This window comes from Passer domesticus, chromosome 27, assembly GCF_036417665.1.
Source record: "Passer domesticus isolate bPasDom1 chromosome 27, bPasDom1.hap1, whole genome shotgun sequence".
Taxonomy (NCBI): Eukaryota; Metazoa; Chordata; class Aves; order Passeriformes; family Passeridae; genus Passer; species Passer domesticus.
In genome coordinates this window covers 2634350-2650278 of record NC_087500.1, presented here as the reverse complement: position 1 = coordinate 2650278, position 15929 = coordinate 2634350, and the positions used below count along the sequence as shown (strand labels likewise).

At 50.0% G+C, this 15929-nt stretch overlaps 3 protein-coding genes across 3 annotated transcripts in view; all 3 read right to left on the bottom strand.

Annotated features, from left to right (window-relative positions):
• LOC135286508 (uncharacterized) overlaps positions 1-677 on the bottom strand; it is a 39419-nt gene extending 38742 nt beyond the window's left edge. The window contains exon 1 of the mRNA XM_064399601.1: positions 242-677. Within this exon, the coding sequence (XP_064255671.1) occupies positions 242-677 (436 nt within the window). The remainder of the gene's footprint in view (positions 1-241) is intronic.
• The window catches only part of LOC135286566 (M1-specific T cell receptor alpha chain-like), a 210553-nt gene that overhangs the window by 141219 nt on the left and 53405 nt on the right, over positions 1-15929 (bottom strand). The gene's annotated exons all lie outside the window — the stretch shown is intronic.
• Positions 7425-15586, bottom strand: LOC135286916 (Ig heavy chain Mem5-like). The gene is made up of 8 exons (XM_064400157.1): positions 15429-15586; positions 14825-15134; positions 12468-12476; positions 12275-12330; positions 9292-9567; positions 8593-8664; positions 8140-8256; positions 7425-8056 (listed from the first exon to the last, which is right to left on the bottom strand). The coding sequence occupies exons 1-7, from the start codon at positions 15484-15486 to the stop codon at positions 8141-8143; spliced, it is 897 nt and encodes a 298-aa protein (XP_064256227.1). The 5' UTR covers positions 15487-15586; the 3' UTR covers positions 7425-8056; position 8140.

Sequence of the window (15929 nt, the reverse complement as noted above, 5' to 3'; positions counted from 1 at the left end):
TGTCCCGGTGTCACGGTGCCCCCGGGCCGGCACAGCCACAGCCGCCAGCCCCGGCCCACAGCCCCTGTCCCTGTGTCTGCCCCGGCCATTGCCCGTGTCCCCTGCCCTGCCTCCGCTCCTGGCCTTTCCCCAGCCTCTGCCCTTGTCCCCGTCCCTGTTGGTGCTCCCGTCCCTGCCTGTGGCTGTGGCTGTCCCTCGCTGTCCCGGGCCGGGCTCGCTGCCCTCCCCGCCCGGCTCTCACCTGCCGGCCACAAGGCCAAGGCCAAGGCCAGCAGCCGCGGCCCCGGCGCGGCCAGCATCGCTGCCGGCCCCGGCCCCGCGGCAGCCGCACGGGAGCCGAGCGGAGCCGCGCTCGGGCCGCTGCCGCCCGGCCCCGCCTCGCCGGGGCAGCGCCGGCGCCTCTGCCCGCCCCGACACGCCCGCCCCGGGCCCCGGGGCCGCGGCCGGGCCGCGCGCGCAAAGCAGCGCTGCGCGCTTGGACAGCGCCTGCTGCCACAGCGACCCGTGGGCAGCGCGCCCGGAAATTCGCCCTCGTAGCACCGGAGGTCACTGGGAGCCGGGGCTGCCCTGCGCAAAATGCTGCCCGCAGCTGAGAGAGCTGATGGCTGCTCTTTCCCCGGCACTGCTGAGGCCACACTCGAGTACTGGGGGCGTATCTCGACTCCCCACTTTGCCATGTCAGTTGTTTTTCACCGGAGGATGGACACAAGGATGCTGAGCACAGAGTCATGAAGGGAATTTATTCTTCTGTCCTTCAGCTAAGCACACGGCTGTGCCCTCACCTAGTCTATGGCATATCCTCCCACAGAGAAAAGCAGGTCAGACCTGATGAGTGACTCTCACTCACATAATCCCTGAGTGCTTGTCCTGTGTTGGATCCCTATCTCCTTGTCCCATGCAGGTGGTGGAGACAAGAGGTCAGTGGTGCAGGAAAGTACATTCTTGGAAACTCAGGCTCCATGCAGGGTGTGGAAGTGCTCCAGAATTCTGATTGATTCCCCTACTGGACATAGTTCAGTGCCAGGTTTCTTTGGAAAACATGTCTTGTGGTGTTTTTCTCTTGTTGTGGGGTATTGTGAGCTGGGAAGAGCTGTCTGGAGGTGGTTGATAGGACAAACCAGCCCTGCATTCAGAGCTCCTAGTCTCAGGCGCTGTTCCTTCTTGTAAGCAGGAGAATATTGGAGCTAGATGTTTTGCAGCTTTTGTCACTGAGGACTTCCAGAAAACACTTGTGCTACATGAGTGTTGAGGACAACCCTGTGTCCTCTTCAGGCTGCAAGTTTCAAAGCTGAAAAGGAAGAGGGAAACCTGCAAATGATACAAAGTAAATTTGTGTTGGGCAAAGGAGAGACACACAGAGGAGAGAGGAGGACTATTCAGCATGGGCTTGTTCTCTGTATTTCTGTTGTTTCCTGTATTTGAGATGTGTATTCTGTCAGGAGTTAGGGTGTCTTGTTGTTTTCTAAAGCTGCAGACACAGGTACAGGCTGCCAAGCTCTCTCATAAAGGTTCTCTGTGGTCATCAGACCTGATGCTGTTCTTTCTGGAAAGCCAGAACGGGCATAAGGAAAGGGGAGCAGAAGAGGAGCCAGCTTTGCTGCTCCTCTGTGCCAATGGCAAGTCTGAGCAACATCAGGAATTCTTGATGTTGTTTGGTTTTTGTGTGTTGGTATCGCCGTGGTTGTTCAACGCTCTTCCTGTCAAAACACACATTTTCTCACTCCACCCTTTTGTTTCTCTACCCCATGGCAGTGAGGGGGCCTGAGTGAGCATCTGTGTGGGGCTGAGCTGCCTGCTGGGGCCAGGGGCAGGAGCTGCTGACAGCTTGTCCTGTTCAGTTCTGAATGTCCTCAAGAATGGAACTTAGAGAGTCTCAGGGATTTCCACACAGTGTCAAATTCCCCTCAACATTTTCTTCTCCATGCTAAATCAACTCAGATCTCCCAGGCTCTCCTGATATGTCAGCTGTTCCCTCCCTTGTGTTCCTGGGCCTTCATTGCATTTGTTCCCCTCTGGGGAACAGCTGCCAGAAGGAAATGCTGAGCAATCTGTCTTCCCCATCTGCTGGTTTTTGGTTCACTCTGCTGCAGAGCTGCTCCAGGGTGATTCTTGCTCCACAGTAATACGTGGCTGCATCACCTGGCTCTGCTGCCAGGAGCTTCAGTGGAAATAAGTTCTTGGATCTCTCCACTCTTGCCTTAAAGCGATCTTGGAAACCTTCTCCATACTCATCACCCTCCGTGCAAATCCATTCCATGCCCCGTGGGCCCTGACGGTACCAGTACATGTAGTACCTCCACACAGAATCCCCATTCATGCTGCAGTGGATGGTGACTCCATTTCCCTCTCACACGGTCTGTTCCCTGGGGAACTGCTCCAGGATCACCTGGCCAGTGACTGCTGCAGAGAGCAAAAACAAAGCACAGTCACTCCAAGGATCAGGGCAATGCTGGTGGGGCTTTGGACTGGCACTGGACCTGTGGAAGGACAAAATCCTCCTCTTTGAAGCCAGCTGACACAGATGGGCAGAGCTGGTGACAGCTAGCAAGGCTCACAAGGAAGGAGACACCACATTTCTCTCCCTCCTTCTCCCAGTCACACAGGTAGAAGCTTCTTCTGATTTTCCCCAAAGAAACAAGAAAGATTTGCACATGATGGGACAAATCCCTTTGTCCTTGCTAAGACAGGATGGTGAAGAACCCACTCTCCTGTCTGTGAACCAGGTCTGGTTGAGCACAGCAAAGACAAAGGGCTGTCCCAGGCAGGGGGTTGTACCCTGTGCTGCCATGCCCCAGCTGGGCTGTGCCAGAGGGGCCGCAGTGCCCCAGGAGCAGTGTCCAGTGCCAGGCAAAGCGCTGGGCCCCGAGATGTGAGTGCAGCAGGGAGGTGCCCTGCGTGTGCCCAGGCTGCAGAGGAGGCAGCTGGCATGGAGGTGCCGAGCTCAGAGGCACAAGAGGAGCAGGGCTGCTCTCCCCGTGCCCCACAGGCATGGCTGGGCAGCTCCAGCCAAGGCACAGCTCTGGCTGCAAGCGCTCAGCACAGCTCCCCAGAGCCCTGCAGAGCCCAGGGCCACGCTCAGCTCCTGGGGCCATCAGCCCTTGCCTTCACTCACCTACAATGGGCAAGAAGCCCAGGCACAGGGCACTCCACATGGCCAGGCCCGCTCTGCGTGGCCTCTTTCCAGCTTCTCTGAGCCTGCACAGCAGCTCTGCCCACTCCTACCCTGCCTGGGCCTGTGTCACTGCTCTCAGGCCCAGTCCCTGCTGGTCCCTCCCTCTGCCTATGACAACAGTGATGGGGAGAGGTGGGGCACCAGGAGCAGAACTTGAAGCTCTTGGTGCTCTCCTGGTCGTCACTCAGCCTGGGTGCTTCCATCTTTCTGTTTAGCCCTTTCCATATTCCTACTTTCTATGATCCTGTGAAAGAGTCTCAGGCTTGCTTTGGAGTGGCTCAGTGGGAACACTAAATTGGGAAATACCATTCCTAAACCACAACTGCCTCATTTGGCATCCAGTGTGGGGCATTAAGGGTTGAGATAAGATCAGATCTGCCCCAAGTGGGCTGGAGACAAATGTGATGTCAGCATTAGTGGTATCAGGTATGGAGCCACTGGTGCCAATGCTGCTGGGGCTGTTCCTGTGGCTGTGGAACCTAACCCTGTGTATGTTCCCATGGGAGCTCCCCATGATGATATTGTTCAGGGCTGTGGGCACTGAGAAGGGGATTGGGAAGAGGACAGAAACTCTCAGCCTCTGGAGGTGGCTCCCAACCAGCATTAGAGAGTTTTATTGTCCCATGGATAATCTTTCATTGCACCCAGGCAGGTGGATCCCCATGGCCAGAGACTCTATTGGCCAACAAAATAAAGCTGTGTGTGCACAATGCCTGTTAGAGGTGCCCACGTAATGAAGTCTAGGGTGTTTCTGCTCTGTACAAATGAAAAGGAAAAAGGGCTGGGAGAGGCAAGGCAAGGCAGCAAGGAGAAATGAGGCTGTGCTGGACAGGAGCCCAGGCAACGCGCACTAAACCTGCACTTGCCCAAACTGCAGCCTGTGCAGTTCCCAGGACAGATCCTCCTGCACCATCAATGGTACCAGCCCTTCTAGCAGCCCTCCCTGCAGTGCCTTTTAGTGCCACCAAGCCAGAGGGATGTTTCCTGCACCTGCAATTGCCTGACAAGAGCTCTGGGGAGCAGCTGCCAGAAAGAAATGCTGAGCGATCTGTCTTCCCCATCTTCTGGTTTTTGGTTCACTCTGCTGCAGGGCTGCTCCAGCGTGATTGTGCTCCACAGTAATACGTGGCTGCATCACCTTGCTCTGCTGCCAGGATTTGCAGTGTGTAGCTGTTCTTGGAGCTCTTCAGCCTTGCCTTAAAGCGATCTTGGAAACCTTCTCCATACTCATCACCCTCCATGCAAATCCATTCCAGAGAGCCAGCTGGGCCCTGACGGTACCAGTACATGTAGTAGCTGTTCATACGACCTCCCTTCATGCTGCAGTGGAAGGTGACTCCATTTCCCTCTCGCACAGTCACTCCCCTGGGGTTCTGCTCCAAGGTCACCTGGCCAGTGACTGCTGCAGAGAGCAAGAACAAAGCACAGTCACTGCAAGATCCATCAAAGGTCAGGGCAATGCTGGTGGGGCTTTGGACTGGCACTGGACCTGTGGGAAAGCAAAATCCTCCTCTTTGAAGCCAGCTGACACAGACGGGCAGAGCTGGTGGCAGCTAGCAAGGCTCACAAGGAAGGAGACACCACATTTCCCTTCATCATTTTCGGTAACACAGAATGCCTTTTCGGACTTTCCCCATAGAAGCAGGAAGGATTTGCACATGATGGGACAAATCCCTTTGTCCTTGCCAAGACAGCATGGTGAGGAACCCACTCTTCTCTCTGTGAACCTTCTCTGAGTGAGCACAGCAAAGACAAAGGGCTGTCCCAGGCAGTGGGGTTGTACCCTGTGCTGCCATGCCCCAGCTGGGCTGTGCCAGAGGGGCCGCAGTGCCCCAGGAGCAGTGTCCAGTGCCAGGCAAAGCGCTGGGCCCCGAGATGTGAGTGCAGCAGGGAGGTGCCCTGCGTGTGCCCAGGCTGCAGAGGAGGCAGCTGGCATGGAGGTGCCGAGCTCAGAGGCACAAGAGGAGCAGGGCTGCTCTCCCTGTGCCCCACAGGCATGGCTGGGCAGCTCCAGCCAAGGCACAGCTCTGGCTGCAAGCGCTCAGCACAGCTCCCCAGAGCCCTGCAGAGCCCAGGGCCACGCTCAGCTCCTGGGGCCATCAGCCCTTGCCTTCACTCACCTACAATGGGCAAGAAGCCCAGGCCCAGGGCACTCCACATGGCCAGGCCCGCTCTGCGTGGCCTCTTTCCAGCTTCTCTGAGCCTGCACAGCAGCTCTGCCCACTCCTGCCCTGCCTGGGCCTGTGTCACTGCTCTCAGGCCCAGTCCCTGCTGGTCCCTCCCTCTGCCTATGACAACAGTGATGGGGAGAGGTGGGGCACCAGGAGCAGAACTTGAAGCTCTTGGTGCCCTCCTGCATGTCCCTCAGCCTGGGTGCTTCCATCTTTCTCTTTAGCCCTCTCCATATTCCTTCTTTCTGTCATCCTGTGAAAGAGCCTCAGACTTGCTTTGGAGTGGCTCAGTGGGAACACTAAATTGGGAAATACCATTCCTAAACCACAACTGCCTCATTTGGCATCCAGTGTGGGGCATTAAGGGTTGAGATAAGATCAGATCTGCCCCAAGTGGGCTGGAGACAAATGTGATGTCAGCATTAGTGGTATTAGGTATGGAGCCACTGGTGCCAATGCTGCAGGGGCTGTTCCTGTGGCTGTGGAACCTCACCCTTTGTATCTTCCTATATGAGCTCCAGTGGTTTGTTTGTTTGGTTGGTTTTTTGTTTTTCATTCCCTGTTTGGGCTATTTTCTGGATTTCATGAGTTTGAAATTGTTTTGAGAACAATAAACACTTTGGCCAGAAGGTAGCAGGAGAGACTCCTAAAGAGTTTCTGTTTATGTTAGTTCTAATTTAATCAGGAGGTTTGTAGGATTTTGGGACGCAAATCAGGTCAGATTATGACCAGGAGATGCAGGAATATGATTATTACATTGTATTTTTAATGTGGTATAAGAAAACTGAAGGGTTCAGTGGTACAAAAAGCTATTTATTATTGCCCATTCTTATGGTGTTCTTCACGATGCTTTCCCGTGTAACCTCTTGGGAGAGAGCTTTATTTTCAGGATGCTTTTAATGTTCTCTGCCACTGGAGAGAGCTCTCACCATTTTGACTTGATCAGCAGGGCAGATGTCAGATACCACACTGCATGTTAGAGAATCAAGGCATTACTTTATCCTGGCCTGAAGGTGGGACAGAAATAATTTCATCCACACATTGTGTGGGTTGTGCAGAGAAAATCCTTCCCTCAAACAAAGTTTTCACTGGAGTGTCCTTGTACTTATCCATTCACAGCCCAGGGAAATTCATTGCTTCAATGACCATTGGTCCCAAGTTCCACAGTTTGTAGTATTTGGTTTCCTGTTGATTCCTTCACCTTTGATGTTGTTTTGCTTCTCATTCTTTGTTCCTTTAATGATCTTTTCCCAGACCAGGTGTCTCTGACCATGCCAGGGCAGATGTTTGGAGCTGATGTTCATTAATGGTCATTATCTTTTGTGTACCTGGTGTCCTGCTCTCAGTCTGCTGAGATGTTCTTATATGTCTGCTGAAATATTTTTATATACCTTTAGTCAGGGGTATTTTCACCTTTGTCCAGGGGGAAAGGAACTGAAGTTTCTTTTCAAAGGACTGTTCCAGCACTGCGGGGCCTGAGGGTCTGAGCTGAGCAAGCTCAATGCAGCACCCCTTGCTGTGTCCTGTGCAGAGGCTCTCTTGAAGGCTGCAGGAACTCAGGCAGGGGCAGCAAAGCCTTCTTTCCCCTTCAGGATGTGGTTACCTTGTGTTCTCAAAAGCAAGGGAGGGTTAATGCTGCCTGGTGGAACTGAGTCACAAATGGTGACCACAGCATCCTGCCTGTAGCTTGAGAGAGGGCATGAGCTGGGGAAGGTGTGGGCTGAGCTGTGTTGGGTAAGAACCAAGTTGCTATGGCAACTATCACTCCATCAAACCACCCCAGATTATTTTCTGGTGGCCCCTTGCTCCTATCCCTGAGTGCAAAACAACAGCAGGGTTTCTTCTCTGCTGACAGGAGCATTTTCCTCCCTCGTGCCTTCAGCAAGGACTCTCCTCACTGAAGCTCCTGAATGGGCCAGAGGGACACTTCCCTGCACAAAGTCTGCAAAAGACAAATTCAGCTAACAGGAAATCTACAATATCAGAGCTGTGTTTCTGATCCCAGTGGGCTCTAGGAGAGTTGACTTTCAGCAATCTCCATCCTAGCTTCAGAAGGAAAAATCACGTAAAACACATAGCACTTTGTCCTAGTACATCTTTATTTTTGTCACTACTACAAGAACCTAAAATTCACATGCAATACATTTGGCAGAAGAAATAAAGGCTTAATCAAGAAATGAACAATATCTGGTTGAATGAAATCACTCCAGATTCTACAGAGCTCTTCTTAATTGCAATTCACATTTTTTGTTATTAAATCTATCTAAATGCAAAGCTACAAATGGCAGCTACTGGGCTTGAATTGCCCGAGCAGTGCTTCTCCAGTTCCACAGGCAGAAACACAGCATCCCTGGGAAAGGTGCTTTTAAAAGGCCATCTATCTAGAGTGAGCCCTGGAGTTTCCAAAGCTGTTGAAGCGGGTTGGACACTTGTGTGCAAATGCCAGAAGAGTGGGGAGATCTGCTTAGCAGGAGGATGAGGAGAAATCCACTCTCCTCAGTTGTCAGAGGAGAGGAAAGAGCAAAAGCACTTGAAACTCTTCAGTGTAGATCAGCTGGCCAGGCAGGAGTGAACAGTGTTCACTGTCTTCAGGGGAAGGTGCTGCCTTGTGTCCTGGGTGGTGTCTGGCAGCAGCTCTGCCCCTGCTTGTTCCACCCCCTTGTTCTGCTGGTTCACATTCTTTCCTGCTCTTCTTCGGCTTCATTCCCCATATCTAGGAGAGTAAAGGGAAATTTGAAGTACATTCAATGAAATTGGGCCCCTGAACCAGTGTTTGATTGCGGTGAGCTCACTTACCTCAGAAAAGAAACAATTTGATACTCATGAGGATATTGAAGGCGATGCCTTTTGCCAGCAGGACTCTCAAACCCAGCACAGCCATGGACAGCATGTTCACTCTCTGCCTTTCAGGGTCTGCTCAGTGACCAGAAAAGAGGGGAGAGATCATGGTCTAGGTTTTGGTGTTGTGATCTTGGCAGAAAGTGGGAAATGCACAGGTGGCAGTTTCAGGGAAAGGAAGAGCAGCAAAGGAATAGGCGAGAGAGAACATGGCAGCAACAGGGGAGCTCAGGGTCTGTCCCTGTTGCTTTTTGCTTCCTGGGGCTTGTGTGTAACTGCAGGAGCAACCTTGGAACAGCAGCTTGTGTCTGCTGAATGTGTTCTGAGTCCTCTGCCCTGGAGAAAATACATTTCCATGCCTTTATCCCCCGGAGAGCAATGTAACTTCACTATCCTGTTTGGGTAACTCACCTTGTGTTGAGGGGGCTGTGCTGCTGCAAATCCTGTCACTGGCCCCTGTTACTGGTTCTTCAGCCTCCTCCTCTGTAGCGTGATAAAGAAAAGGCATTTTTAAACTACATCCATCTTTTATACAGGATTTAAAGTATGTTCAGGTGGCATTTGCTCTAGGAACTTAAGGAAAGTTGGGGCTCAGGTGATCAGTCATTAACTCCAACATTAATTTGAAGAGGCAATTTCTCCATGCAGTAGCAAGAGACAGAAAAATTGCTGCTTTGTTTTGGTTTTACTGTATGAAAGACATTCAGGACTACAACTACAATGGCACAAAATATAAAACATATTTAGTAAAAACACCTCACAACACCCCCCACCTTTAGTTTTTTCTATGTTTTAGAAAGGCTGTTCCAGCTTGTGCTGCAGCAGGTTTGCTGCTATAGGCTAAAATATTCAGTCACAAAGAAATTTACAGTTTGAACAAATAGATTGTGTCTTCTCTCTTCTCCCCAAAAAAGGTATCTGAAAGTAATTAAATAGTTGAAACCATTTCTTTTCACTGCTTTGAAACATCTTTCAGCTCTCCCTACTGAAATCCCAAATATCTTTATAATTTCTGCTGGCTGCCTGGGGCAGTGCTGTCCAGAAGGAGAACACAAAGCCCACAGACCACTGCCTCCAGGAATAAGTGACAGCCGTGCCACCAAACTGTACCTGGCTGTGCTGTTATGGCGCGGTTGTCGAATTTGGCCATGCAGGTCACCTCCGTGTCTTTTGTCAGCCTGACCACTTTAATTGCATTGTACAACCCCTCTGATGTCAAAATGGATGTGCCCTGTTCATAGACGATCTCCTGAGAGGGCATCTCCAAGCTGATGTTCTTTGTAGGGGAGTTCCTTGCCAAACAAGCTGCTTTCCCAGTGCTGTTGCCTTCTTCCAGTTTCTTTGATTTCATCACAACGACTTGAGGGTCAGAAGATTTTGAAATATCTGAAAAGAAAAGCAAGGTTTGGACAGGATTGATTTTCCTGCAGGCTTGCCTGTCTGCTGAGTGACCGAAAACTCACATGTACTCCTTCTGTGACTAATTTGTCACGTTAACAATCACTTTTTGTGGTCTTTGTTTGTTTCTGCTTCTTCCAAAAGGTCAAATTAAAGACAGAAATGGGTATAGGGGCATATTTAATATGACATTTAATCCTACAGGATCTCAACTTCCTTTTGCCGAAGCTTTTGCTTGTAAATGAACCCTTGATTTTATAATGCACCTACAAACAAGAAGAGAACTTTTATGAATGCCACTCCAAGAGTCCACTTGTTCTGCTTTCTCAGCAATTTAATTTCAAAACATAACAATTCTATCTGGATTGCCTTGCATATTCATAAGACATAAATGAATACTGTTTTTTATTTTACACTCCCTCCCAGACACCCAACAGAAATTGAACACATTAACTTGGTTTGACCAGTTCAGTTGAATCCAAACTCTGAACAACTCAGTACGATTAAACTAGTACAGAAATGTTGTGTAAGATTCTATTTTTTGCTTTTGTACATTACCCTTCTCTGCTATCAGTGTTGTATTTTAACTCTAACACAATGATAGTCTTAGGAACTTGTATGCCAACTTCCACAGACACTTTATTTCCCTTTAGACAGTCCAAGTGTGACTTTAGAAACCAACAATGACTATTAAAATCTTATTAAGAAGCCTGGATAAGTGGATAGATATATGTCCCAAAGAAATTCAGAATGATAGCAGACAGAACTTCCCTTGTGGAGTTCAAGTTCTTTGGCAACACTGAGAAGTGAGATAAGAATATTTTTATATAAAAATTGTGTAGTTGCATGCAAAAGATTACACATAGGAAGTGAAATTAGTGACTGAAAAAACATGAGTGTCTGCATAAATTTTAGGGGGAATAAAATATTTACAAATGGGGAAAATGAAAGAGTAGCAGCTCAGAAAATGGTAATGCATAAAGGGTACCTACTTGGCTCCACGGTCAGTTGAGTTCCATTCCCAAAAACAAGAGCGGCAGTAACACACAGTTAAAATGTGTAAATCAAAAATCATTTTGCTGTTCTTCCTCTGCACATTTCCTTCCGAGCTGTTGTACCAGGCTTGGCCAGATCCTGTCAGTGCTGTGCATTCTGTGTTCTCTGACAAAACCTTGAAAGGCTTTTCATGTGGTCTCCTCTCCAGGCTTTCCAAACAGCCAGAATACAAACAGGCTGCTCCTCTGCAATAGCTCCCTGGGCAGGATCTTCAGCAAGCAATAATGTACCCAGTGCAATTGTAGTTGAGAGAGTAGAAGATTTGTTTTATCTCACCCCAGAAGGCTCACCCCAAGTCCCAGTAGTTTGCATTACTGAACAGTACATCCATGAATTCCTACCACTGCTTGCTTCTGGGAAGGGATTTCCGTTTTATGTTTATGTTCAAATTTATTTGGAGAAAAATTTGTTCTTCTCCTTTGCTTTCATCTTATAAAGTCACAGGAGGAACCCTATATTCCAGAAAGTAATGGGCCTTAGCATTCTTAATGAATATTTTAATCTGGGATAATCCAACCTGAACCAAAAGGAAAGCATTCTCTGTCCTTAACTGAGGCCTCAGCAGAATATGCCTGGAGTATCCCACAGTGGCACTAATGCTTGCTATTTTATGTCATTTTGATCATGCGGAATTCTCAAAAGATTTGGATAATAAAGTACTTGTGCTGCAAACACCTTAAATGCATTTTTGTAGCGCCCAAAGCAATTCAAAATCAAAAGTGGGAGGTTGCTCATATCCTGGAAACTTTGGATTCCAACTTATGGAGTATTTCAGCAGTCTCAAAAGGGACTTTGATACTTAAGGCCCAACATCTTTTACCATCAAGCATAATACCAGAATCTCTGTGCAGCTCTGAATATATCCTGTATTTAGCTAGAAAAAAGACAATTGTTGAACAGCATTTACAGAAGATGTCTCTCTACAGAGTGATAAGTTTGTTTGGTGAAAAGCATCTTTTTTGTTCATCATGGAATTCCAAAGAAAGATAGGAATAATTAAGGCTTCTTATTATCCCTACTTCCCACATTGGTCTTTTCAGAACACACACAGCCTGGCAGCCAATTGTCTTTCATTCCAGGAGCTCTTGGATATGAGGCACTTGTGAGAATTTAAGCCCAAGGCTACTCAACATCCTTCCTGCTCTGTCCCCAGGGCAGTGGAATTCCTTAGCTGGGGACACTGTCAGTGTGGTGCTGGTGTCAAACCAGAACTTCTGCAAGCAGGCAGTTACAGATCTGTCTCAAAACTCCTCACCACTGGGAGCTCTTCACTGAGCTCTGCATTCCTGCCCCAAGTCAGTCAGTGCAAGTCCACTGGAGAATTGGACACTGGACAGTGAATTTGGGCCAGAGTGCTGCCCAAAGTGGGAATAAGTTATCACACGCTAAGCAGTGGCCTGCTGGTGTTTGGGGATCATGGAATAATGGTGCTATGCAGAGTCAGCCCAGTTGTTGCTGGGAACCCTTCCTGAGCAGATCCAAGCTGAGGGTTTGGCTTGAAAGCCTGGCTGGAGAGTGAGTGCATTCAAGGGATTACTGCAGCTGAAAATCCTTTCAGTGAACCCAAGCCTTTAAATTCTCTTGTTCTCCCCCACATTAATTTTATATGAAGTTTTAGAAATATAGAAATGTCACTTACTTGGTACAACTGTGAGAGTCGTCCCTGGTCCAAATATGAGCTTATCTGTCCTCACACTGCTAAGACTTATTCCAATAACTCACTCTTTCATCATGGTGTGCAAATGTGTTGTAAACCAAGAGACAGAAAGCCAGATATCATTTCTAATTATCCACGGGTGCAAGTTCATGAGGGGATCCAGAGGTACATTTACTTCCAAAACTGAAAAAGGATAAAATATTAATTGAATTGATCAGTGCTTTCAAATAGCTTAATTGAGTATAGAATTTTCAACTTCTCTCTTTCTTCCACCTTTTAGAATCCTATTGAACTCTTTTATCTTTCCAGGGTAAAAGGCATTATAGAAAGAATGTTCTATTTGTCTCTTTAATGATTATAGTCACCCATCTCCTTTCTTTCCCAAAATATCTCACCTTTTCCCACTCTTTTTGTTTTTGTACAGGCCCCTGTGCTGTTTATATCATTGTGGTACTCCGGCCCCTGTACACAGTGATCTATTTCCTTGTAAAAACTGTCTCTGTTCCACTAGACAGAATATTGGATTATACAGGCAGTCACATGACCTCTTCCGTGGTTTAAGACCCAACGTACCACATGAAAAAACACTATATGGCTTTCAAGAAAGGATCTAAGATAATATCAGAAAGATTGAGTTGTAAATGAGAACTTGGGGATTACATGACACCTCTGAAAAGTCTGAGGGAGTAAAGATGGATAAAAAGCATGAAAATAATCAGTACTGTTCATGTTATATCAAAGCATTTCTAAAAATTCTTGTCACTTGTTGGAAGTCGTCCCCTTTTTCCCCTTTGTTTCAGTGCTCCGAAGCAGAGGGAATGTGCCCTCTGGTCTCTTAGAATTGGTTCCTGGGGTCATTTAGTACCTTAGAAAGTCTTCATGGTATTTTAGGTAAGAGGAGAAAGTAGACAACCTGATTATTCTTTGTTGTGCAGAGGCACTGAAACCCTGGGAGTGAGGATCAAAGTGTAAAGGAGATGTTGTACATTGATCAAATCCTTCTTGATATTCAACTTCTGTATCATAAATCCTTGGCAGAAAGAGCTGAACCAGCTGTGTTCCCTCCCAGATTTTGTGTACCCTCAGCTCCTCACTGGTGGGTGGAATGAGGAGCAGAAGTGGCCTTGACTCCATGTAAGCGCTGCTCAACAATAACTCAAACACCCCTGAATTACCAACACTCTTTCCAGCACAGATTCAAAACACAGTCCCAATTCCTGCTTCTGTGAAGAAAATTAACCCTACTCAAACAAAAACAATCACATTTTTTTAAAAACCAAACAAAACACAAAACAAAAAAACCTCCACCCTCTTTCCCTGGTTCTTTCTGCCTGTGGGAGATTTTGAGAAGGAAGGAAGGAGTTAACAACACGTTAATGGTTTGGGGTTTGCTTGTGGGAGACTGCTGTTGTTATTTCTGTAGCACCTCTGCATCTGTTTCTGCAAAAGACAGCCCAGACTAGCCTTGAGAAGTCTGGGAAGAGCCTTGCCTTGCAGCAACCACAAAAGATCTGTCTAGATTAAAGCCCCTGCTTCCAATTCTGCCCTGGCCCTGCCTGTGTTTCAAGCACTGTGCCCTTTTCAAGTTCTCTCATGCTGCAGAAATAGGTGGCTGTGTCTGCAGCTGCTGGCGAGAGCAGTTGCAGCCACAGCTGATTCCGGGAGGGGTCTGCAGAGCTGTTGACTCGGGTCTGGAAGGATGAAGCGATGTGCTGGAGTCCTGTGAAAGGATACTGCATCACCAGGTGCTGCAGCTCCTTGCCAGGAGTCTGCCGGATCCAGTCCCACGCGTAGTTGCTATCGGTGATGGCTACCCCAGAGATGTGACAGGTGAGCCAGACAGACTCCGAGATCTTCCCTACTGTAGGGCCTGAGGCCTCTGTCTTCACCTGAGAAAGGCCACCTGCAGCCCCAGGAGACAAGGGTAAGCAAAAAGCAAGTTTAAGGAATCAGTCTACTCCACCATGTCCCCGTGGTTCTGCTTGTGATGTTGACGATCCAGCAGCTGCAAACCCACCTGCTCAAAAGCCCTTGCTCCCTGTAGAACCCAAGATCTGGGAGAGACACACACAGCCTTCCCCATTCTCCCACTGAGTTCCCAAATTACTGTCTAGAATTCCCCATTTCCCCTGCTCACCCCTCAGGCAGAAAAACCCATGGGCTGGTCTGAGTGGACATGAGCTGTGCCCAAAATCACAGCAGGACTATTCACACACCCGACCATTTGGACTGAATACCTGTAATACTGGAAACCAAGGAAACAGGAAAATTGCTTCAAAGCTGAAGCAGTTTGGGGGAATGAGAAGTGAGTCGGCATGACACATGCCAAGAAGATAAACATAAAGGTTAGAGCTCATTTGGGGAGAGCAAAAGGTAGGATGTCCCTGCTAGAATCACACATTTGAAAACTCTGTGCTGTGTCTACAGCAACCCTGAACATCTGGGCAACACAGGCCCCTTCCAGCTCCGAGGCAGAGAGCTGGGATGCTGACAGGTGGTTTGTGTTCAGCCTCAGCTGGATTTTGTGTCTCTGTGCGAACAGCACAGAAGTAGCAGGCGGTATCCTCGGCACGGAGGAGATGCAGGCTGAGAGATGCCACAGAGTGGGAATTGTCCCTGGAGGCTGTGGCTCGACCTTCCACTGCTGACCCAAACTGAATCTGTGATGAGTAATGGCTTATCCAGGACACCCATTCAAAACTGCCTCTGGGTGCCTGACGGTACCACCGAACATAATGATTCTCGAAGATGAGGCCAGAGCCGCGGCAGGAGAGGGTGACGGAGTCCCCAGGCGCTCGCAGCCCTCCGCCGGCCTCCTGCAGCCTCGGCTGTGCCCAGAGCCCTGCGGAGGGAGAGCGCAGGAATCGGGCAGGGCGCGGGCACGGACCGAGGGCGCTGTCCCGGTGTCACGGTGCCCCCGGGCCGGCACAGCCACAGCCGCCAGCCCCGGCCCACAGCCCCTGTCCCTGTGTCTGCCCCGGCCTTTGCCCGTGTCCCCTGCCCTGCCTCCGCTCCTGGCCTTTCCCCAGCCTCTGCCCTTGTCCCCGTCCCTGTTGGTGCTCCCGTCCCTGCCTGTGGCTGTGGCTGTCCCTCGCTGTCCCGGCCGGGCTCGCTGCCCTCCCCGCCCGGCTCTCACCTGCCGGCCACAAGGCCAAGGCCAAGGCCAGCAGCCGCGGCCCCGGCGCGGCCAGCATCGCTGCCGGCCCCGGCCCCGCGGCAGCCGCACGGGAGCCGAGCGGAGCCGCGCTCGGGCCGCTGCCGCCCGGCCCCGCCTCGCCGGGGCAGCGCCGGCGCCTCTGCCCGCCCCGACACGCCCGCCCCGGGCCCCGGGGCCGCGGCCGGGCCGCGCGCGCAAAGCAGCGCTGCGCGCTTGGACAGCGCCTGCTGCCACAGCGACCCGTGGGCAACGCGCCCAGAAATTCGCCCTCGTAGCACAGAAGGTCACTGGGAGCCGGGGCTGCCCTGCGCAAAATGCTGCCCGCAGCTGAGAGAGCTGATGGCTGCTCTCTGCTCGGCACTGCTGAGGCCGCACTCGAGTACTGGGGGCGTATCTCGACTCCCCACTTTGCCATGTCAGTTGTTTTTCACTGGAGGATGGACACAAGGATGCTGAGCACAGAGTCATGAAGGAAATTTA